This window comes from Diadema setosum, chromosome 20 (assembly GCF_964275005.1).
Source record: "Diadema setosum chromosome 20, eeDiaSeto1, whole genome shotgun sequence".
NCBI lineage: Eukaryota > Metazoa > Echinodermata > Echinoidea > Diadematoida > Diadematidae > Diadema > Diadema setosum.
The window spans coordinates 24754751-24779205 of record NC_092704.1 but is presented as its reverse complement, the minus strand read 5'-3'; the positions used below and the strand labels follow the sequence as shown (position 1 = coordinate 24779205).

Genomic DNA, 24455 nt, shown 5'->3' with positions numbered 1-24455 from the left:
GTTAAATCTAACACCGATCAAACTTCAATAAAGGACCACACCCACAGGTGTTAAAAATGCACTGTGATGGTGTTGAAAAGTGTTCACCTGACACTTCGTGGTGTAAATTTGACACTGTACCTGGTGTTATTTTGACACTGTACTGGTGTTAATTAAAAAATGACACCACATGGTGTTGATTTGATATTTGTTGGTGTTAATATCAGTGGTTTAACACCAGTCCAGCTTCAATAAGAGACCACACCAGCTGGTGTTACTTTGGTGTAAATTTATTTTCACATTTTTTCAAAAATCTAGTATTTCAATGTAAAATTCTTGATCGTCTTGTTTAAATAAAAAATCAACAAGAAGTGCAGTTACTAAGAAACTCTTCAAAAAACAGTTTAAAATTTGGAAATGACACCCGGAGGTGTTAATTTAACACCATAAATCAGCACTGAAAATGTAACACCAACTCGGTGTTCACTATTTAACACCGGACTTTTTGCAGTGTAGTGATAATGATTGTTATGATCATTTACCATAATAACAAAATGAATAAACAGAATTATCATTATCAGTGTCCAGGCATCATTCTCAATCTGGTTGTTGTAATTCTGTATTTAAAAATGATTGCATATACACTGCAAAAAGTCCGGTGTTAAATATGAAACACCGAGCTAGTGTTAAATTTCCGGTGCTCATGGTCTAGTTTAACACCTCCGGGTGTCATTTCAAAATATATTTTTTTTTGTTGATAGTTTCTTAGTTACTGAATTTCTTGTTAATTCTGAATTTCAACAAGACGATGAAGAATTTTCCGATAAAGTACTTGATTAAATTAACACCACCAATATCAAATCAACACCATGCGGTGTCATTAATGAATTAACTCTAGCGCAGTGTCAAAAATATCACCAGCTACAGTGTCAAATTAACACCACGAAGTGCCAGGTGAACACTTTTTAACACCGTCACAATACATTTTCTACACCTGTGGGTGTGGTCCTCTATTGAAGATTAATCGGTGTTAGATTTAACACCCATGGTATTAAATATAACACCGAGTTTTTACAGTGTACTCTGCATGACAATTCCCATTGCTGTTCACCTGTAAATCAATCATTTCGTCAGGTGATAGACGCACGAATTCGCTGAACTTTATTATGATTTTCCTGCCATTTTATTTCCTTGCTGATTATGCCAAAGTACAAACAAGAATAATTCTCACAAGAAAAGAGCACGTGTAGTACAAAAACAAATGGAGGAGGAGAAGGAGAAGGGGGGAGAAAGGAAGAAAGCTCTGGAATCATTCGAGGTTTCCGAGCTTGGGGCTGCTGACTTTATGGTGAATAAGATGACTGTCATGTATATCTTCACAGCACCCTTTATATTCTATTTTAAGTTGAAAGAAGCTAGACAATTAACAAAGCATTTGATGAGCAATTCCACACAATTTTCAAGTTCGCTCAAGCAAATAGAGTTAACCCTTTCCGTTGGACAGTGTCTGTAACCAATATACAACGCTATGACGTTTTCTGTCCCGATTGGCACTCAAAAAGCCCACAAAAGGTTAAAGCAGATGAACAAAATGATAGGACCTAGAGGTTTCATGTCAGAATTAGACCCAACGTAAGAAAGTCATGGAATTTTAATTTTCCCATATTCGATTCAATTCAATTCAATTCAAAATATATTGATATACAAGTATGTTGTAAATATTGTAAATATATCAGTGATAATAATATTGTAACCACATGGTCAAATTGACCTACAGAGGTGATCGATAGCTAAACGAACCTCTGGTTGATCCTTACACAAATAAATCTTCACTATACTTATATTTTCTTGTAAATTCAATAAGCATAATTAAGATATACATCTTAATTATATGCTTATTGAATTTACAAGAAAATATAAGTACATGCGTCGAATTATGAAGTCTCAACTCAAGGAAATGAAATAGTTTTAAGTTGCTATAGGATATGGATCACTATCTATATGCATCATCTTTATGTGTTGTTTTGTTTTTGTCTTGTTTTTTGAGGGGGATACAAATTTACCAATTTGAGAGTTGTGAGGTGATTGTGTGGCATCGCCTCTTTCTATTTACGTATTAACGTCCCTAAAATAATGCGAAACATGAATATCATATTTTTATTTTACTTCATTTGCGATCTGATAAACTTCTAGCATTCATTTTCCCTTACGTTTAGGTTAATCAGAATAGAGTATGTGGAATTGTACTTTTCACCCGTATCGGCCAGAATTCACAAAGGAATGTTGTTGCATATAACTGTACATGAAAACACAACGACACTACATTTCACCCAGCTCCGCATTAATTCTGAAAAGCTTTATTAACGCTTGTGTCCTTCACCCTGAAACTTCTCATATAGACAGCTAGATGTCTTATATTGTATTATACGGTGATTGGCATGGACCTAATGCAGACATGGTTAGTATCTTTTCGGTAATTTTCTGAACGTGTGATATAGGTCCTAGATCAGGTGTCAATATTCATTCATTCATTCATTTATATTGGTCACTGCACAAATTCTAGAAGACGAAAACGTCATTTTATAGTGAGTTGCAGTAATGGTATCATAACAATGATGATGACGATGATGACGATGATGACGATGATGATGATGATGGTGGTGATGATGATTTTATATGATAGAAAATAATAAAAACAATAATGATGATTGTAATATAATCATAGCGATAATGATAATAACAATCAATGTTGTTATTACAATGTATCATCATGCTTATTACTATCATCATTAGCTTTTGATCGATCATTTTTATTACTGAAAAATCAGTGACCTTTACGTCATGATAATATCCGATTGTATATCCGACTGTCTAAGTGGGGAGAATATCATGTCTTTATTTTCTTTCTTTCTATAAAACAACAACAACAACAACATGCTCTTTTCTGCTGTCAGACAAGCAATATTACCAGTATGGCAACCTTTTCTTCATTGTCTTCTGCGGAAGTAGGAGTGTTCAGTTATTTTATGAATGTTGTCATTATCATCTACTCCTACTAGGGGTCTAGTTCTCCCACTAAAATTCCCGGTCCTGCCTGTTATAAATGCAGTGCTTATAGTATACGGCACTAGTCGAATCAAGGAGGTATTGAGAGAACTCTCTCATACCTCCTTGGTCGAATGGTATTTACGGATTAGAAGATACCATAGCCATTCACCGGTATTCCGTAATCCTAGATTTTGTGTGTGTATTGTGTATAATACGCGACGCATGTAACGCTGAACTGGAGAAGCCAGAAGAAGTGTCCTGAAGGCGAAGCCAACGCCAAAAGGTAATGTTTACACTAAAAAACTGTATTCTCTCGGACTGTTGAAATGCTCATATTAGTTTTGCAGATTTGTCTCGTAGTTGAGGGATAAAAATTGTGGCTTTGAGAGGCTAAATACAGATTTAAAAAGAGAATTATTACATGCAGTGATGCTGTTGATGTTCGCATCCTTCACTGCACTGTCTGTGTGAGGATCCGGGCTAACTCGGCCCACGGGACAACTCGTCCCACCCGTCGAGGGTGGGCCGAGTTGTCCCACCCGTTGGTATCGATAGTGATCGTGAGCGCTTGTCTGTGTTTGAGGTTATTTTGTCTTTGTGACGTCTTTTTTAACCGTAACTTTTATGGAATTGTGCTCAGTGGTTTCTGTAAAGAATATTTCCCAACTTTTGGGGGATACAACGACGTAAAAATGAAATTTCAGACGTTTTTATCGCGGTTCGCGATCCCCATAGGTTCACGTTCATTTCGCGCGGTGGGCTAACTCGGCCCAGCTAAGTTTTAGCTGTTGTTTTGTCAGTAAATCTCTGTAAAAATATCAATTTTATCATGTATGAAGGTGTATTCAGGGTTCCATCAACTAATTTCATCTTCGAGGGAATTTAATATTGCACATGTTTGGTGAAATGTTGGATATTTTGTTCGCATGATTTCATCTTTGCCGTATCCGCACCGCACCGGTCTCGCCACCAGCAGCTCGCTCACGCATCACTGTGGCAGAGCTGAGCAGCGCCATGCCCATGCCCACTCTCGGCGAGGCACGGGGCGGCGCGGGGCACCCGCGCGAACTGCACAGAGGGAGCAGCCAGCCACTCCGTAAACGTCGCTACGGATACGGGCGGTGGTTGAAATTGGAGGAAAAGGCGTCATTTGCTGCACTTCCCAATTTTCTCGCGTGAGTACTAAATTCTATGCAGTAGTCAGTTGGCATTTTCCTATCCATTGTCTTGAACTTTGAGCTGAGAGCTAGAGAGGGAGCAACTTGTTTCAACTCAACTGTGTTTTGCTGCAACGTCGCGTGAATTGGGCTGAGCTGGTGTGCTATACCGCCAGCCAATGCCAAGGTGAAAGGGCAAGGGTTTCTGCTAAAGGCTGGGCATATAGGGGGTTACTTGACTCTTTTTTTTTTCTGATTTTTTTTTTTTTTTTGGTCTTTTATTTTTTCTGATATTTTTTTTCCAGGATGACTCAATAATATGTATTCCAACCTCATGCAGTTTGCAGTTGTCATTTTGCTGTTTTTCTGTCTATCCCCCAGCATCAGCGTTATTATTATTATTAATGATACTGAATTAAAAAAAAAAAAAAAAAAACACACACACACATAAAATAACGATTTGGATGCATGCTGTATTATTGGCAATTATCACGTGACTCGGATGACACTATTCGCTATGTTGGGACACTGCTCCTTAATTTACGAATATGTAACATTTGTGAAATAATACGAGTTTTAATATGTGAAAATGTCACTTTTTTGTGTCTGAAATGATTTACTAGTACTATGGTGAAGTCTGTTTTCAAAGTGATATTTATTCAATGTACTATAAAAACAGAAATACTGTTGTTACTGCTAATGATTGAAAAATTGCCCTACACGTACATCGATATAAATGTTTATGTAAATATGATGATTTATAGAGATAATTATTACATCGATGTAGGGCAATTTGTCAATCACTTGCATTAAAAAACATCTCGACGGAAGAATTTCATGAATTTGAAGAAATACTGTTATACCAGCTGAAATGAATGGAATATATAACCTTGTAACGAAAGCAGCAGATAAAGCAATAGTAAATTACATTGTGATCAAAGTACATCTATGTAGCAACCTAACTTATCACTTTATCATTGAATTGTCATATAGACTGCACCTTGCTACTAACAATGAATACTATTGGCCCTGAAATTAATTTTACATTAGTATATGTATGTTCTTTCTTTCTTTTACGCCCAAGTACCAGGTATTACTTCTCTGGCAGGATAGACCAGTAAACTCTGTGGTATTGAATTGCATGCAGACTTGTGCAGGATGGATACTGCAAGTAGTAGTAGGGCCTGGTAGGGGAAAATATGACCAGGTAAGCTCTGAGATTGTAATGTAGTACTAGTTTTGGAACTACATTGTATTAAGATCAAAAGTGGGATTTTTTGTTTTGTTTTTGTAACACCTATAACTTTTGACAAAGCTTAACATTTGCTAATATTTCACATTTTTTCTTACCTGCGCCTGAAATTGTATTATGATGGCCTGCTATTATGTAGGCCCACGGTAAGACAGCAAACTTGAATTTGTTGAGCTTCTTGGCTATTTCATTCTTTTCAATCTCAGATCATTATATTTTGTTCAGTTTGTAATTGTATAGGTTCATAGGTTGACACACATTCTCATTGACCTGTATGCTGTTTCTTTTTATCGCCCTCATTCCTTTCCCATTCATGTGTTCATCCCTTTCACACCACACCTACTCTTTTGTTTAACATTCCATATTAAGTTCGGTAGTCCTAACTTAACTTCCCTTGTCCAGTCGGCCACTACATTGGGATGTTCGACAGTGACATAGAAAAAGAAGAAATAAGTTCTCACCTCAGCTTGTTGACACCTTCGTCCAGTTTATTTTCATTTGTAGTCATAGTGAGTTGGGTTTTTACATTGTAGTTGGTCTCTTCCATTCCTGTTACTCTCAATTTCAATTTCAATTTACATGTATTTTCATATTTCTCATAAAAATAGTACAGACAAAATAAAAATGTACAGTAGTCTGTCTCAGCATGAAGTCCAAGGTGAGTTTAGAATTGGGCTATGGTACTAGAAATATGATGGGGCCTATACATACCAGCAAGTTTGTTCAGCTGCAACTTATACATGGAGAATAAGCTCATCAGGAGTCACATTCCAATAGGGCTCCTTTGAGAACCAGACTGTGTGACCATGGTAACCGGCAAGCTGCCACGTACAAGAATTCTGAAATCGGGTACAATAATGAAGGACTTGTGGAATGTAACAGGCAGGCTGATCAATACCTGCATTCCTGGTTAGGATCCCTCCGGAGTAGAAGAATAGACAAGGAAAAAAAGCAACAAGTTTACTACCAGGTACCCGGCATGCACTTGCGTGCCGTAGCTGCTAATAAGTTGTTGCTTTAAGGCTGCGTTCACATAGAAGTATACTATTCGGGTATTCGGGCTCGTTTTTCGAGGGCACGCGAATAGCTTGAATCGAACGATAGGATTTCCTCACACCGGTTCACATAGGAGGGCACTATTCGAAAGTACCGAATAGCTGCGAAAAGTATAGCAAAGTGGGAATCGAGCTTGTTCAATTTTCTTGCAGCGTATACCGTCTCTTGTTTATGAAATAATGACACTTTTGGTCTGGATTTGCCCTTTAGCAAAAATAAGCATGTAGACTGACATTCTGATGCAGTTTAGAAATTGTTAATAAGATTTGCTGGGATGTAGGAGGAAGAAATCCTCACTGCATGGGATGGTGAGTTGACGGTGCGGGTGATGGTGTACTCGGTGCCCGAATAGCGAATAGCGAATACCGAATACTTCTATGTGAACGCAGCCTTAGGCTGCGTTCACATAGAAGTATTCGGTATACGCTATTCGCTATTCGCTATGCGCTATGCGCCGTCAAGTCGACCCAGTACACCATCACCTGCACCATCCGGATTTCTTCCTCGTACACAACCATCCCAGCAATCTTATTAAAAATTTCTAAACTGCATCAGAATGTCAGTCTACATGCTTATTTTTGCTAAAGGGCAAATTGAGACCAAAATCGTCATCATTTCATAATGGTATACGCTGTTCGAAAATCGAACAAGCACGATTCCCACTATACTATTCTATGCTATTCGGCATTTTCGAACAGTGCCCTCCTATGTGAACCGGTGTTGGGAAATCCTGTCGTTCGATTCAAGCTATATTTGTGTGCCCTCGAAAACGAACACCGTATACCCGAATAGTATACTCCTATGTGAACGCAGCCTAAGACTGTAAGAGTATGTCTGAAAGAAGGTGGTGCGGTGCAGCATATTGGGAAGTTCATTCCAATAACTAGGCCCATGGTGAACATAATACACAATGGATTTTTTGTTTTGTTTTGTTTTATTGTTTTTTGCGTAAATTGTTTCGGGTACATGGAAGGTGATATGCATCCTTCTGACATGTTGGATATTGGTCCTAGTAGTTAATTTAGATATGTTAAGTTTATGTAAATTATGTTTATGACTTGAAGCATGCAGGACTAATGTTTACATAGCTATCCATGTGCAAATTCATAGAGCAAAAATCAACAAAACACTGATGTGTACCCGGTACCTCCAACTTCATAATAAATGGGATCTGGCTTCTACACTGTGTAGCTATGGAGTAAGTTCCTGTTGGTTTGTGGGGCTGTCTCTGGTGTGCTTTGGATATCCTTTCAGTCCCTTATATGTTTTGCAAAGTCTCCATGGCCATGCCTCAATCTTGTAAGCTGCTCTTTTTTTTTTAATCTTTACTGTAATTCTTATTTTGACTATTTGTAATCATTTTGATTTATGGTTATTTGTCTTATACTGTATTGCAATCAGTGGAAAACCAATAAATACAAAAAAGATCAACAAAACACCTAACAATTATGTCAGAGCATTAATGTGACCAGAAACTATTTTTTTTTTGTGTAGCTTTGGTTTGTTGTTGTTGTTTTGTGTAGCTTTCCATATTTGTAGTTTACTTTTCAGACATACCCCTAATGAATTATCCACATTTAGTTTTCCACACAACCTAATTCTCTCCACTCACCTCCACACCTACGTCCTCAAACTCTTTTGATCTGTTTCCATTCATGTTCAACTTCACCTTGTGATCACCTGTAGGCCCTACCTTTATTTTCCATCGGTTCCTTCGGTCCTCGGGTGAAACTACTTTCCTCCTTTCGTTTTTGGTTGATTTGTCTATCTTATGATTTTAATATGTAAATTAACTACCCTGGAAAAAGTAAGTGGGTAGAATTAAGAAAGAGTGTACCACAGGAACTGACCGAGAACAGATCTGCTTTCTTCAGCCCCTACAGCTATAGTGAATATTCAGTTTTGAGAGGACATTGTCTGGTTTTGCGGAGTGACTGAGCATAATGTTGGACACCGAAATGAGTGTTACAATAATGCAAGATTTCATGAAGTGTATCTGGATTGACATATGTACAATAATCTCATTTCCTGCTATGCACCTCACCTGGGGCAGAGTTCATCAATTGGCAACTATCTGGTAAACTACATGTATGTTTTACAGGTAGGTCAAGAGGTGAAAATCTAGAAGAAAGCAAACTATCGACTGAAGTAGACCTCTTAACTGAAGTAGGACTGAAGTCAGTGTCGTAATGGTTCCATGACATTTGCTCCTGCAACAATTGTTCACTTGAAATTCTGCATGCTAAACCAAACAATAATTCTACGAAGGAGCATTACTCTAAGTCTAACCCTACTCCTATCACAATCCTAACCTTGATCCCAAGTCCTTGGAGAAAATGATACACCAGAGCAATTGTTACAAGGTCACAGGAACAAATGTTGTATTACCGTTATAACACACTATAAAATGTGGTGGAATTGAATTCACATTTTATAAATGCACACTATTCACTGATGATGAAGTGTGATGACTCTAAAAAAAAAATAATGTTTTTGTCACATATGTTTTTTAATCCATAGTACAGCGCTACTTGAGACTTTCTTTTTTTTATTAAAGATATCAAATTTGTCTACATTGAACATCAGTGTAGATATGCACACACTAGTTGTTCTATGTAGATATGAATTTGGAAAAAAAAATACTGGTGTGCAATTCACATGAAGTATGCAGTGTTTTAAATCAAATCTCATTTGACACTTGACAAACACATTGATCACGCATAAGAAAAGAATGGGTTGATGGAAGAGTGAAAGAGAGACGGGAAAGGAAGCGGAAATATTGTCAGTAGGCGATCTATAGAGCCAGACGAAGAATCATAAAAAAATGCAGAACTTTACAATTCAGTTGTGGAAAGAAAGCTTTGTACACAGATGATACTTGGTAATGTGATAATTAAAAATGAAAGTATTATTTCAAGTCAAATGAGAATGTTCTGTTATTCAAGAAAAAAAAAAATAGAGAGGAAATAATAAAGTAATAGATGTTAAAATGACAAAACAAAACAAAACATACTTTACATGCTCACATTAATATTATTCAACATTTGCTGTGATCTTGCAGTCTTGGAAAGAGCAGTACTGGTACATTGTAATCAAGGGCAGGCAGGGCAACAGTCGAAAGGATGCAATGGCCACAAAACAACAGATTCTTTTGTGAAGGAAGATGAGAGCTTATATGCGTGACCTTACGGATGCCTACCAGTGCATGTTGTAATGTTTCTTTTGTGACCCTGCATGACTGCAAATTATGTAACACTTTGAGTACCGTGCTTGAGAAGGAAGACCATTTGAGAAGCTATTCATCTTTGCTGCTTGTTTAAAAAAAAAAAAAAAAAAAATGTGCATGAATTCAACAGTATGAGTGCAGGACAAGCAAGGATTTGAGAATTTTATAATCAGCCTTGTTTTGTACAAATAAATAAAAATGTAAAAGATTAACACATATAATAGGGATAAGGCATGGAAAAGATTAAGATATGTCAAAGTCCAAGTTTGGTTCAATAGATCATCACAGTATACATAACATAGATACAGTAGAGGGAGAGAGAGAGATTTACACTGTATATACAGTACATATAAAAAGGAAATTACAAAAAAAGAAAAAGAACTTGACGGTTGGCCATTATCGTGCAGGTACAGGTGGCAGAGGATTTTTCTCTTGAATTAGGGTATAACCCATGGCAAAAATGGCAATGTCATCAAAACAAAAACAATTCCTTTTTATTTTTGAAAGTACACACAAAAGGTAGGCCCTACAATCATAAACAAGGCCAATCTAGCTAGCACTACATTTCATTACCGGTTTCATGATATCAACCATTCAACCAAACCATCCATATCTACAGGTCAAATAACTAACCACTGGATATCAAACAATTTATTAATTTCCACGGTAATGCCCATAAACAGACTCACCCCTTGACTTTTGCTTGTTTGTTTTTATTAAGAAAAAAGGTAACATAAATTGGACAGAAATAACTTTTGAGTAGAACGCAGATCTATACATAAAATCAGCAACAACAACAGCAACAACAAAACATTTAACAGTTAAAATCAAATGCATATAATGACCTTCATGTAGTTCACATCGAATGATCTGCTACATAATTTGATTTCTTCTCTACTGGGGATACGGGTACGGAGTGGCTGGCTGCTCCCTCTGTGCCGTTCGCGCGGGTGCCCCGCGCCGCCCCGTGCCTCGCCGAGAATGGGCACGGGCATGGCGCTGCTCAGCTCTGCCACAGTGATGCGTGAGCGAGCTGCTGGTGGCGAGCCCGGTGCGGTGCGGATACGGCAAAGATGAAATCATGCGAACAAATATCCAACATTTCACCAAACATGTGCAAAATTAAATTCCCTCGAAGATGAAATTAGTTGAAGGAACCCTGAATACACCTTCATACATGATAAAATTGATATTTTTACGGAGATTTACTGACAAAACAACAGCTAAAACTTAGCTGGGCCGAGTTAGCCCACCGCGCGAAATGAACGTGAACCTATGGGGATCGCGAACCGCGATAAAAACGTCTGAAATTTCATTTTTACGTCGTTGTATCCCCCAAAAGTTGGCAAATATTCTTTACAGAAACCACTGAGCACAATTCCATGAAAATTACGGTTAGAAAAGACGTCATAAAGACGAAATAAACTCAAAGACAGACGAGCGCTCACGATCACTATCGATACCAACGAGTGGGACAACTCGGCCCACCCTCGACGGGTGGGACGAGATGTCCCGTGGGCCGAGTTAGCCCGACCCCCTGTGTGAACGTTCATACCATTTGCACGTGGACGAACCGAACCCTGCCGGTTACACTGCGCACAGTAATCATATTGGTCATAGACTATGATAGACTTTAACGCCATAACGGGTTAGAGCTCTAAATCCGTAAATGCACCCAGCTCTCAACACAGTGACTTGAGTCAGAATTAAAGGGGCCAATTAAAGTGTAGAAGTCTATTTTACCTTTACAATTTAAATTATATGAATTGGATAATTTTAGCTGCAGTGCAGTGCCAGTGTAGATTGCTCAAGCTGTCTGTCCTGTGTAAATTTAAAATTTAGTTTAGGGCCTACTACATGTGGTTGTCGAGCTAACTTTACTGGGCAATCCTGGCGTTGTGCACTTGATACTCATTTCCAGACTGATCCCATGGTCTTGAAAAGACATTTTTCTATGAGTAAATTTTCACACCCCAGGCCCATCCCCCTTCCTTTATTTTTTTGAAACCAGCTTTGCGTGGCACATTGTGCATTAGACAGAAAGATCCGTTTGTCTGGAGGACTCTTTTTATATTTTGCCATTGACGCTGTGTGGATATTCTTAACCACTGTCTCTATGAAAAATTGGGTGAGGTACCTCACCCTTCTCGATTGCGTCTAATTCTTGCTTTGGCACTGAATGAAATTCAGGAAACGCCCTTTAACCGTCAGTGGCAGTCGGAGTAAGTCTCAAAGTTCAAGCTATAATAAACTTATCTTCGTATAATCCGCCTATCAACACCTATTGAGATGGTGTGTGTACCTGTCGCATTGTTCACAAAGTTTGTGGCTCGTTATTCCCAAGTCTGATAATTTATCCGAAAAACAAAATCAAAGTTAATATAAGGTTGCTTAAGGCCAAGTAAAAAAAGAAAGTAGTTTCTCGTCCAGGTTTTTTTAAACAAGGCGATGAGGGAGGTCCTTTACTATTTGATATCTTACTATTTTTTCGAGGATTGTCAAAACGAAAGTAATATGTGTTTCTCGTCCGGTAATTCTGAGGAAGGTAACGAGAGAGGGCTTTACTATTTTCTATATCCAATTTATGAAATGAAATATCACTCTGGTAGCTGTGTTATGAGAGACCAGGTCCCAAGTGTATGTCTTGCCTGCACTCTGTGCATTTTCAAACAAATACAGTATATATATGTACCATACTTGAATTGAAACTTCATGCATGCAGAAATACATTTGCTTTTTCTTTCCACTACAGATGTCAAGGGAAAATGACCATCTTAAAACTGGTATTTAGTGTTGTAATGGCATTTCTGATACCAGTGTACGTGCAATTCTGATGTATTGTGCTATTAATTGAAACAGGTATAAAACATATCTTTCAACAAATGTACGACTGAAATAAATTCCATGATATTCAAAACACTGCTTTATCTATCATTGGTGTTTGTGACTGTTTGTGTCCACACAGCTGGTATGTATCTGCATTTCTTCACAGTACAATTGTAGCACATTCAACTGGAAACTGGCTTGTACAATTGCAGATGGATGTTAAAATGATACTGATATGGCATTATAGCATTAAACATTTAAAGATGTTTCTTCATGTTCTAAAAAGACATTTGATAATCACTCATCATTTGGATGATGAATGATTGTATACCACACTACAGATGATACGACTCACGGCCGTGTCCGTGAATTTACATCGTAAAGAAAAGTATCCCGCAGAAATACGAGACAAACCAGAATCCGTGGAAAAGTTATTTATTTTGTAGATACACCCATTTAATAATTCTACATTTGCTGGAAAAGCGCATTCATTTTATCTTCAAAATATAACAATACATCGCCATCAGATGCAACGTTACAGAGCAGAGTGTACGGGCCTCTACACAGCTACAGACACGCACACTTTGCCAATAAACGGTGCGGCACGGCCACTGCATTACCGTACCTTCCGACACTGCACGCACATGCACATAGTCACAATGACAGGAAAATGTATACAAACTCCATACAATCCTCACAAGCATTTATACAGTACAATTCATCCGCTTAAAATATGAGAAACGGGGAAAAATACGAACAATGCGCGAAATACGCGTGGAATATCAGCGATTGTTCGCAAAAATGTTGCCGCTATCGCGTTCACGACGTACCGAGTGCGCTGTACATCACAGCCCAGGCCCGCCCATCCAACTACAGTTCGACTGCTTTGTGGAGCAGTGTGAAATGCATGCGTTAACTATTATGCACTACAGAAGCTACAGCTGTACTACAGCTAAGTAGAGGACGCAAGGCGTAATTAGAAATGAGACATCACCATTGGCAGGTGAATATTATTGTCAATTTCTTTTTTCGGCGGCCGAAAAAATAGTATATATCGAAAAAGTCGATTCGGCAACTGAAAATCGATGCGGGCAGGGAGCGGGCTGGGACGAGAATTATGAATTTCTTGGTATTTTCAGCGCCATTTTGAAAATAGTAAATAGTAAAAAAAATCAATGCGGCGGCCAAAATCGATGCGCGCGAGGACGAGAAACTGCTTTCTTTTTTTACTTGGCCTAATCCGAAATTAATTGAATAAGGTTCGTTTTCCCAGGAATCCTTAATACGCGACGCCTTTCCGGATTAACGAACCCTGTTAAATTTTCGAATTTATGAACCTCCAGAATAATGAACATTGGACCTGTCTCGTATTAAAGAGCTGTGATTGATCTTACGTTCGATATATTCAGCGTAACTCGGCGAATCAAGCGCCATAAGTCTGTTCCCTGTACCAATCTTTATTCCGTCTTTATAAAACACATTTCACTTTCAGAATCACATCCTTCGGAATGTCGAACATTCCTGTTCATAAATAGCTCTAACCCCCTTCCCCATCTCTCCTCCTCCTCATCATCATCATCATCATCATCATCTCTCTGCTGAATTTTACAAATATTCAAATCATCGCGTGTCGTATATACAGCACGTTTTAGCATGTAAAATCTGAAGCTAATCCACCTATCTGTAGTACGTGCACACATGCTTGTTAGAGTATAGTAATTGTAGTTCTCATATTCTCAACACCAAAGTGGCTGAAAAATCAATATTGTCCTTTTCACTCTTCAAATTATACAACCCACCTCACGTCTGCATCCGGCAAACCACAGTATCATGCCAGTTAGTTCCTGGAGGACCTTGTTTTGAGATGGATTTCTAAGGAACATGAGCACTGATATGACATTAATCATCCGTATGTGTTGCAGATGTGTCTGCAGTCTTCCGTACGGGAGCGATGATTGCAAGAGACGCATGAGTATTGGACATGTTTGTCTGATGTCTTTTAGAACACTTTTCCAGTTCAGTTGCTTGTAGCTGTCAAGCTTGGTTGCTCCTGATGATCCTGGCTTGAATGTCCCTTTCTTGTCCAAACGTATTGCCTCTTTCTTTACTTTCTTTGATATGGCTGTAACCATATGCGTGGTGAAAGAGATACTTCTCCGACACATGATTGCGATAGCCCGTTTGTAGTTACCCTTTAATAGATGAGCGGCTGCTGTTTGAAGAAATCCTTTGGACTACATTTTGAGAAGAATTGAATTAGACACAAAACTAATACTGCATTACCTAAGTCTTGGATATACTTAATACATATGAAAATTTAGTAAATAACCCAGTGATTAATTACATGAATACAAATATTATTATGTTAGAATATTAAAAAGGGCAATTTGTTAGGATCAATTTACTTTCATATTACAATCATGATGCGAAAATATGCATTTATTGAACCTTAGGATAGGTTCAAGGTTGACTGTAAATCAAATGTATTCTGCATTATCAATAGACAGGAAAAAAAAACTGTCCGGAGGAGTTTTTTTTATTTGTTTATTTTATTTCGTTTATTTATCTATTTATCTTATTTTTACGGCTCAGTCCTCCGTTAGCGCATTCCATGAAGCCAGACGCAGTCTCCGCGGAGCATGTCCCCTATACAAGAACTGACTGATCTTTAATTCATTCAACATCGTCAAATGATACTGACCAATTGTGATTTCATATCATTGATGAATGACATACAATGTTTCTAATTTAATATGAATAGTTTTCTCATCTTTTCTTTATTATCTGATGCCGACATTTACACGTACACGTACAGGTAGTCAATGTCAGTAGAATACTTACCGTACTTGTTATCGCCTTACTCTTTTGAGGCGAGATTCGTCGCGTCTTGACAGGTGTACATATTGTTTTCCAACGTTTTGCAGGTTGCTTCAAATTTGGCGTTCGCAATCTCTTGAATTTGCGCCCCAGGTATACTTCTGCACACGCTGATTCTTTTATTTTTCGTGTAGTTTGAACGTCTGTTTCACTGGATCTTGATAAACTTGAAAGCATAGATCTGCATGAGACGCATAACGTTTCTCCTACTTTGTCTGGGCTGACAACTATGCCCACAGAATTAAGGGCATCTATAGAATTGAAACTGTTGTGATTGATTTTAGCAGATAATTTGTATCTCTTCCCTACGGTATTTGTGCAATTTGAACATGCCATTTCTGTTCATGTCCAATCCGCCTCAGCCCTGATCTGTAGTCGTAGAATCTATGAAAGTTGTCGCGATGTGGCAGATGGTGGTTTGCCATACTGTGGTAGTAGGTGTCTGCGGGAATGACTACATTGACACGACGTCTCAACTCTCCTGTGACAGTTTTCAGGACCTGGGACACGAGGTCTCGATCATCCATTGCGCAATCAGAGTTGCTCATTTACATATTTTACATATTCATATCGATCAGCTGATGGGGGATGCGCAGTTGGCCAATCAGAGCACGTCTTACATACGAGATCAGCGGTGATCAGTTTCAGGCGAAAACTGAAAATGGCTACCTAGCGGAACGTCTGATGCTGCGATATGGATGCAGGTTTTTGCGATCTGTATGAGCTGATCAGAGCTGTATGAAATTGGGTTTATCGTGACATTTCATCTGTGCGCGACCACTGGCACCTGATCCACACAATAGCTGGCATCATTGACTTCGGTCTGTATACGGAGGGGATCCGTGAAGCCAGACGTAGTCTCCGCGGAACATTCCCCGACGGACAGATACAGACCGATATTTCGGTCAAATTGTGCATTGGAAAAATGAATATTCATAAGAAGTTGCAATGACTTAGATGCAATGAATTAGAGAGGAGAGTTAATGACAGAGGTCAGAGGGGGAAGAACAACCAGAGGGAACAGCAGAAGAATCCAAAGAACACTGACCAAGAAAGATGTACACAAGTAAATTTTACTCATTCTTCCACAGGACAGCAGTGGACTTGAACCTACTTGACAAGGAAACAGTCACGTCTACATCCAATACAGTCTTCAAACAGAGACTTCAAATGTGAAACACTGCCCTGCACATAAACAACCATACTAGTTAGAATGTTGGTGGAGTACAGTTAATTCTGAGTATACCGACGGAACCAGAACAGAAACAGGAACAGAAACAGACACGTTTTTAGCCTTTGGACATGCTCTTTCACTGTGTAGTGTGGGTTCAAAGGGTTCAAGTGAAACGCGCCCAGCACAGAGTGACCGAGTACCACACGATGTCGCGCAATGAGAGTGCCTTGTCAAGAGGCCACACTGCTACAATGTACATGTACCAACGAGCGCATGCACACACAGGCTTCTGTTCTAATCTGTCTTGCGAGCAGTTGCCGTTCTCACAGATTCCTCTTGACCGAATCATTTAAAATCATCCATTTGGACAGAAAAGAACTAAGTTTATTGGTTGAAGCAAATGTTCCATGACACCTGTTGCCAATAATTGGAATAGACTCTACATCTGTATATATTCAAATTAGAGCAATTTTTGATATTTAAATCGGAATTTAGGGACGATACTGTCCCGTACAAGACCCCAAATCCTATTTTATGCAGCCCCAATGCGAAGCGTTCGGGCTAGTCACAGTTTATAACTTTAGGGCCCCATGTCATAAAAAGTTGATACAATGGTAACTCTTGCTGGAATGGCAAATGTCACGGAAACGAGGAGAATCCAGCTTCCTGATTGGCTGTTGCTATTGGACGTTGCCAGCAAGAATTGCTCTCCTAAGATCTTTTATGAAATGGGGCCCAGGAGTACTGTGAACACTACGGTTTGGCTGCCATAGGCCATGTACACAGTTTAAGCAGCGCCTCAGTCAACACAGCGCAAGCGCAGATCCCCGATATGCATAATTCATGTCGCCCCAAACTCACTGAGAATGACTGCCGCTCCACCACTCAACTCCCAATAGCGTACAGAATATCGAATCGGCTGTGTGATCGCAGCAATGAGAGAGCTAAAAATATCTAGGCCTCTTCTCTCTCAGGCTCTCTCCGCTCCGCAATGCGCTTGCCAGGTCTTACCTCATTGCTGATTGGCTGAGCCGCGACTGCATTGGCCATGTGTATTGTGAGCACTGTGTCTCGCTTGCTGCATCGCTAGCATGCACAGCGCGTGTAGTCACTGCACGCTATCCCGCTCTCGTAACCCGTTTGTATGTACCCAAACAGCCTCGCAGCGCTCCGCTGGTATCGGATAGGTCGCTCGCTACGGAAATCTAACATTATCAACATTGATCTATGCACTTCAAACGTCTTCGCACATACATTGCACATACTCACACACGGTAAAAGTAGTATCAAAACACAGATAAATCGCTCTAGAATCCATCAAAAAATACCATGAGGATGAAAAAAAAATTGCATGAATGACCAAAACTACTCCTTTGATGACATATTCCTGGCACAGATTGTCGGAAAATTCCATAATAAAGGGCGAAATTATACGGAAAATCGGAGGTGTACTTGGTATCAACGTAAAGCTTATGAATGGAAGAAAGTGATGATGTCATTTTCGGAAGGCGTTGTGGGAGAGCAAGCCGACCAATGAGGGAAAACCTTTCATAGTTGAAAGCGATAGCAAGCCGATCATCAACTGATACTAGCTTGCTGTCGTCTGCTATGGTAGGGATCAACGGCATGGTGCGTGCAGTGCGCTGAGCGAGACATGACGTCATCGCTCGTGAACGGTGGGAGTGCAAACCGTAGTGCTGAAGTCTGCATTACCCTTGGTAGGACACAGAGCATTGCTACCCTAACCCTAATCCTGAAGCCACCTAAATTTAATCATATTAGGGCCTGTTTGTACATATTGCTTCTCTTTTTCTTTTTTCTTTTTCAATTTTATCAGAGGTACATTTTATGGAACTTTTGCCCCAGTTTGCATCATCAGTCATCATACACACATTGTTTGTTTGTTGCTAATCAATAGTTCAGAGAATAATGCTTATTAAACAAGAAACCAACTGCATTAGTGCATATAGGTCCTAATCATTGCTTACATGTATTTTCTTCCAAAATTCAGCCATCATGTTGCGAGCACCAGCTCTGAAGGCCTGGTCGGCAACGCGGCAACTTTTGCTGCCCCAGAGTTCCCGCCTGATCTCCTCGACGTCTCCGGCGGCAGAGAAGATAGAAGTGTTTGTTGATGATCAGAGCGTCTTTGTGGAGCCCGGAACAACAGTTCTTCAGGTTTGTATACAACATGGCTTCTCATTGAGGCTTACACTCCATTTCATCTCTTGTGTATCTAATGTGTCATACATTGTACAATTTCATTCTTATGTTCCCAAAAGCAGAATGTTAGCTGACACTTTTGATGCCATTTTTATATTAGCATCAGTAATGGGATTAATGTCAAGGAAGGGTATGTGAATACTTTTCCTTTGTGGGTTCTAAAGCTATTTCCAGATAGCCAATAGGCCCTCACGGCTGACGGTGTCAAAAGCCTTCGTCAGAGGATGTATAAGTTCTGGTTTTGTTCTTGGCACTTCTCTTGTATCTGCCAAGGTCATCTGCAGACAACTCGGATATAATTCCACAAGCTTCGCACGGGCTGTGAGTGGAGGGAAGTACGGAAAAGGATCGGGATCCATTCTTCTCACACTTCTTTGGCTTCCCATTGACTCCCCGTGTCGCGTTTTCACACTTCCCAAATCACACATAATCATCATAGACAAAATTTAGACACAAATAAAAAATGCAACTTTTCCACTCCCATTGATGAATTGCATGTTTGTCTTTTTCCCTATTACAATTTGACACAAATCTCCATCTTCCAATACAGGCTTGTGCAGAAGTAGGCGTAGAGATTCCAAGGTTCTGTTACCATGAGAGGCTATCTGTGGCTGGAAACTGCCGGATGTGCCTGGTGGAAGTCGAGAAATCTGCCAAGGTAAGTTGACGCTCACCAAGCAGTTGCATGAGATAAGGTTTGTGATGCACACCATGAAGTTGATCCCTGAAACAGGTTTATGTACTGTATTTCGTCCATACTTTTCAGTCGATCTCTTTGGGAGAAAAGATAACACAATGATGCAATCTGGTGTGGAACGTAGAGGTGATGATGTGTTGTGATACATGTAATTGTGCATGCTAGTAATAATCATCTTTGCTAAGCAATATCAGGCTATAGACCGATTCAATTTCGAGGACCTATTCACCTACCGCCGCTAGCGGCGCTATAACGGTCGCCATAACTGGGGGCCAACGGGGGCTTCCAGCGAGCTAGCTACCCAGTGAGTTGCACTTGCAGCTCAGCAGCCTAGCGTACCCATCGCGCATAGTTAGTTTATTTTTTTTATTTTTCCTTGGTGTCCTACTTGCCAAAGTTAGAATACACTTCCTGGATAGACTTTATTATTATGACAAACATTTTACAGCCTACACTACGGCTAAATAAATGTTTCAAGATGCGTTAAATTCTTATATTGTTTTCACTTCTTCAATGTTCAGCACTGATGTGTTGACCATAGGCCTATTCAGTATTCAATTTTGACCCGGAACTCTGAATTTGACTTTTGATAAAGTGATACTTATAAATTCTAAACCATGGATGGTGGCAAACCACTTTTGTAGATTATAATATTAATTAGGCGTTAGCGTGATGTTATGCAAGGTTACTTCGACCTAGAACAGTAGACGTTTTGGTTGTAGACATCAGGTGACGTAGTCGTAACTTAAGTTTAGGCATATACGGCCTAGAAACGCCTAGATTTATATTCCGTCTGGTTTACTTAGTTAGGCTTGCCTGAAGTTATCGACAACACAAAATGATATAGGATGTAGGGTTCTAGAAGTCAATAGGTCTAGATCTAGATCTAGATCTAGTCTGGACTCTTGCCTAGATTTCTAGACAAGATCTAACGTTAGACAGATTCTACCCTGCTGGCCCGACACTCCCGAGTAAAGGCAAAAAAGCCTGCCCTAAAAAGGTTAAGTTAACTAATAGCTTGCAATTTATTGCCCCATATCTAGCTCAAGATTCTTATTCATTATTTGTATTTAATTATATCAGTTAACTCGTCAACAGTATAGGCTTATTAGCAAGATGTCTGCCTGTGCCTAGCAATAATTCTCCCCAGCGGTTTTTATTCTCTTACACAAATGTAAATATACGGGGCTTACACGCGAGTACCCAAGTCATCGCTAAAGAAATAGAGTCCACAAACATTCACGGATCGTACCGATATTTACCTTGAAATTCAAGTTTTGGCTACAGCCGTATGTCCTCTACCCATTCGCTCATAGTCGGTAAAAGTTGTTTAATTTTATTTATTTTTAATTAGCTAGCGAAAAAAAAAATGTAGGCTCTAGTTGTCACAAAGCCAGTTGCGTCGATCGCTGCCAGCGCCAGAGATAGCTAGCTGGCCGGCTGGCGCCGGGTGGTAAAAGAATTGGCTGCCGCCGGCACCCTTGCCACGCATGCAGGGCGCTTGCCGACCCGGCCTGTTTGGCCCCCAGTTATGGCGTCGCCTTAAGAGGGCGCACTTCCATGAACAGTTGCTTGAATCGGTCTATAGCGCAAAGTTTTATACATCAGAAACACTCCATTCTGTCGGCTCAGATGCACCCATGTTATACACTGTATGAATATAGAACCATCTTCTTGGCAAAGAAAAAAACACAGTGCAAAAAAAAAAAAATGTTCAGAAACAGAAGGTGTTTATTGCTGCAAGTGAATTCATGTAATTTGTAGTGAAAAGCAGAAAAAAGCACATAGACACTTTACAGGCGGGAGGTTACCTGAATACCAGTTAAGTCAGTATCCAGCTGTTCCTTGATAAATTCAGAAGTGAAGACAGAACAAACACAATAAAGGAGATATAATAATCATGAAGTGTGTACTTAGCCTCTTCTCCAGGTTTCATGCAAAATGAAGTTGCCAGTAATCTTAGAGATGAGTGAAGATGCCATAAACTCTAAATCTCACAGTTTGGTTATAATTGATTGGTTAAAGGTGCCTCTCATTTGTTCCTGTGTATGTGCAGCCTGTTGCAGCATGTGCAATGCCTGTCATGAAGGGATGGCGAATCAAGACCAATTCTGAGATGACAAGGAAGGCGCGGGAAGGAGTCATGGAGTTTCTCCTGGTCAACCACCCCCTGGACTGCCCCATCTGTGACCAGGGAGGGGAATGTGATCTTCAGGTACACTCTCCTCATTACTTATCTTTGAGGAAACTTTGCTATTAAAATTTCATTTCATTTCATTACATTGCATTTGATTTTATTTCCACATCTGATAAAACGTATATGAGGAATGTGAGAACAGTACATAAAACATACACATAGAAATGGTACAGGGAAAATACTTCAACATTTAAAGGGGATGGCTAGTAACCAATCAGTGAGAATCAGTGGGAATGCTGAGGGATGATTGTTCCAATCCTTGTGGGATTCATTTAAGAGTACATTATATATCTACTGTTGTGTGAAATTTATTTGCTTCAGAATGGTCTCATATTCAAGTAATGTGCAAATTAATGCCCCGTCACTGACCAGGCACACTAACCTGGAAACATTAAACTGCACATTACTTGAATATGAGACCATTCTGAAGCAAATAATTTTCACACAACAATAGATATACGTATAATGTACTCTTAAATAAATCCCACAAGGATTGGAACAATCATCCTCCAGCATTCCCACTGATTCCCACTGATCAGTTACTAGCCATCCCCTTTAAAAAAAAAAAAAAAAATTACATGACCGTATGTGTGGAATTCCTTAGGCGCACCCCGAACTTTGCGGCTAAACGTAATCATGTTAACGCAGCATGAAAATTCAAAAGGACCAAAGACACTTGGGAAAGCAAAAGTACAAGTGTAGTGGGGTACATGTGCATACACATTTTCAAAGACAACTGATGAAAAAACTGCAGCAGACTTATGAAACTGGAGGCAAAGCAAGACAGTTCAAAAGAAAACTAAAATCACGTAAAATTGACTACAGGTGATCAAACATAGATCCTATGCATAGTCTTTATGTGTCGCTTGAAGGTTTTATGCATAGTCTGTATTGCGCACTCATTTTTGTACGAAGTTCTCATTTTACACTTACTGAAAGAGATAATCATTGAAGACCTCTGCTCCAAATATGTCAATACATTATGCTCACAGTTGATTATCAAGGACTTCATGGAAAGTTGAGAAAGTATTTCTGAAATGGTGTATATAATATGGTGCAGATTGAGAGTTCAAATGAAAATTTTTTAACTGTTCTGAAACTTACACCAAGTGATAGTAAAATGTGCATATTGTAATCAGCATGCTGTGGCATACAGTTCGTGTCAAGACAATTAGCATGTTCATCAGCTTGCCTGCATATAAGTAGGCATAAGAAAAGTTGTATCAAAATTTTCTGTGTATTGCCAACAGGACCAGTCCCTGGCATTTGGTAGCGACAGAAGTCGGTTTGTAGACAACCAGTTCTCAGGAAAGCGGGCCGTGGAGGACAAGAATGTGGGCCCCCTAATCAAGACCATCATGACAAGGTGTATTCATTGCACTCGCTGCATCAGGTAAGAAATGTTTGCGCTTCTGCAAAACTTGGTAAGATGTCACAGAGCAATATCTCTGTATTTTCAGGCCACTCCAGTTTTTTTCATACCATCATCTGCTATCATGAAATTGATAAATTAGTATTATGTTATGTTTGAATGAAGTAGATGTGTGCAATTACCAAGCAATATTTTCATTACCATTATATTTTCAGTACCATTATATGCTTGCATGATTGGGGGCTTTCTGCCATCTTCCCTGAGAAAGCTCTGAGAAACTAAATATTTTGCAGCTAGGGATATTTGAAATCTGTTTTTCTGTCGTCCCTTCCAACTCGATACAATTGTTGTTACAGCAAATACAGTTCTTACCGAGTCTGGATTGGTGAATTTGATTTAGGACACATGCTCCACACACTCATACCCTGGTATATCCTCTAACAATCCCCAAGCAAGTTTCGATAACATGAAGCTCTTGTAAAGTAGCATACACATAACACTCTCATCTGTTGGCTGCTTAACACGATTGGTTCCTTACATGTCATGTGATTATTGCTCCGTCATGGTCTTATTCTTGGGTAGTACTCGACTTTTGTAACAGACTTTCGTATAGAGTTTGTTTTCAGCATCAGTATAATGATTCTTTTACTCATTCGTGTTATTATCATCCTGATTATGGCTCCATCATGTCCACTTTTGTAACAGACTTGTACTTGTGGAGTTCGTCAGCAACAATGATTTCTTACTTGTTCATGTCATTTTTTGTCCCTAAAGATTTGCCAGTGAGGTTGCTGGTGTGGATGATCTTGGAACCACAGGAAGAGGAGGCGATATGCAGGTACTGATTGTGAGAAGTCAAAATCATTGAAACATATGGAAGAGTGTATTTGCAAAACGATTTAACTCCATTCTTGCTAATTTGAGATACTTGAAATCAAAGCTGCTATAAGACATAGAAAATAATAAGAATATATGGGATACCTTTCATCGTAACTTCAAGAATAGTCCTTGTTATGTAAGAAGTGAGGTATAACTGGAAAGGTTTTATTTTCCTCTATCTGACGATAGACTTATTATAAAATGTTTGGAAATGGCACTTCTTTTGTAATTAAACTCTTCAAATGTTGAAATCATGTTTATAGCAACATAATGAAAAAAGAAGATAGCTAGATACTGCTTGAGTGCTGTTCATGCCATACATTTTGTGATGATAATACCTTACAAATTTGGACTTGTTAGCCAATTTCACAAGTGGATGAACCACAGTTATGGGGTGATAAATAGGTATTACTATTATCCCTTTTCAGAAGAAAAGATAGTTATTTCTAACATCTGTGCATCAAATCAAAAATTCTTGCAGTGTTTTGTTAA

General features: G+C 39.2%; 1 protein-coding gene across 1 annotated transcript in view; it reads left to right on the top strand.

The window, feature by feature from the left end:
* The first annotated feature begins 3235 nt into the window (after positions 1–3235).
* The window catches only part of LOC140243751 (NADH-ubiquinone oxidoreductase 75 kDa subunit, mitochondrial-like), a 36109-nt gene continuing 14889 nt past the window's right edge, over positions 3236–24455 (top strand). The window contains exons 1-6 of the mRNA XM_072323416.1: positions 3236–3310; positions 18607–18773; positions 19369–19476; positions 21572–21730; positions 22963–23105; positions 23859–23922. Coding sequence (XP_072179517.1) covers positions 18612–18773; positions 19369–19476; positions 21572–21730; positions 22963–23105; positions 23859–23922 — 636 coding nt within the window. The 5' untranslated portion in view covers positions 3236–3310; positions 18607–18611. The remainder of the gene's footprint in view (positions 3311–18606; positions 18774–19368; positions 19477–21571; positions 21731–22962; positions 23106–23858; positions 23923–24455) is intronic.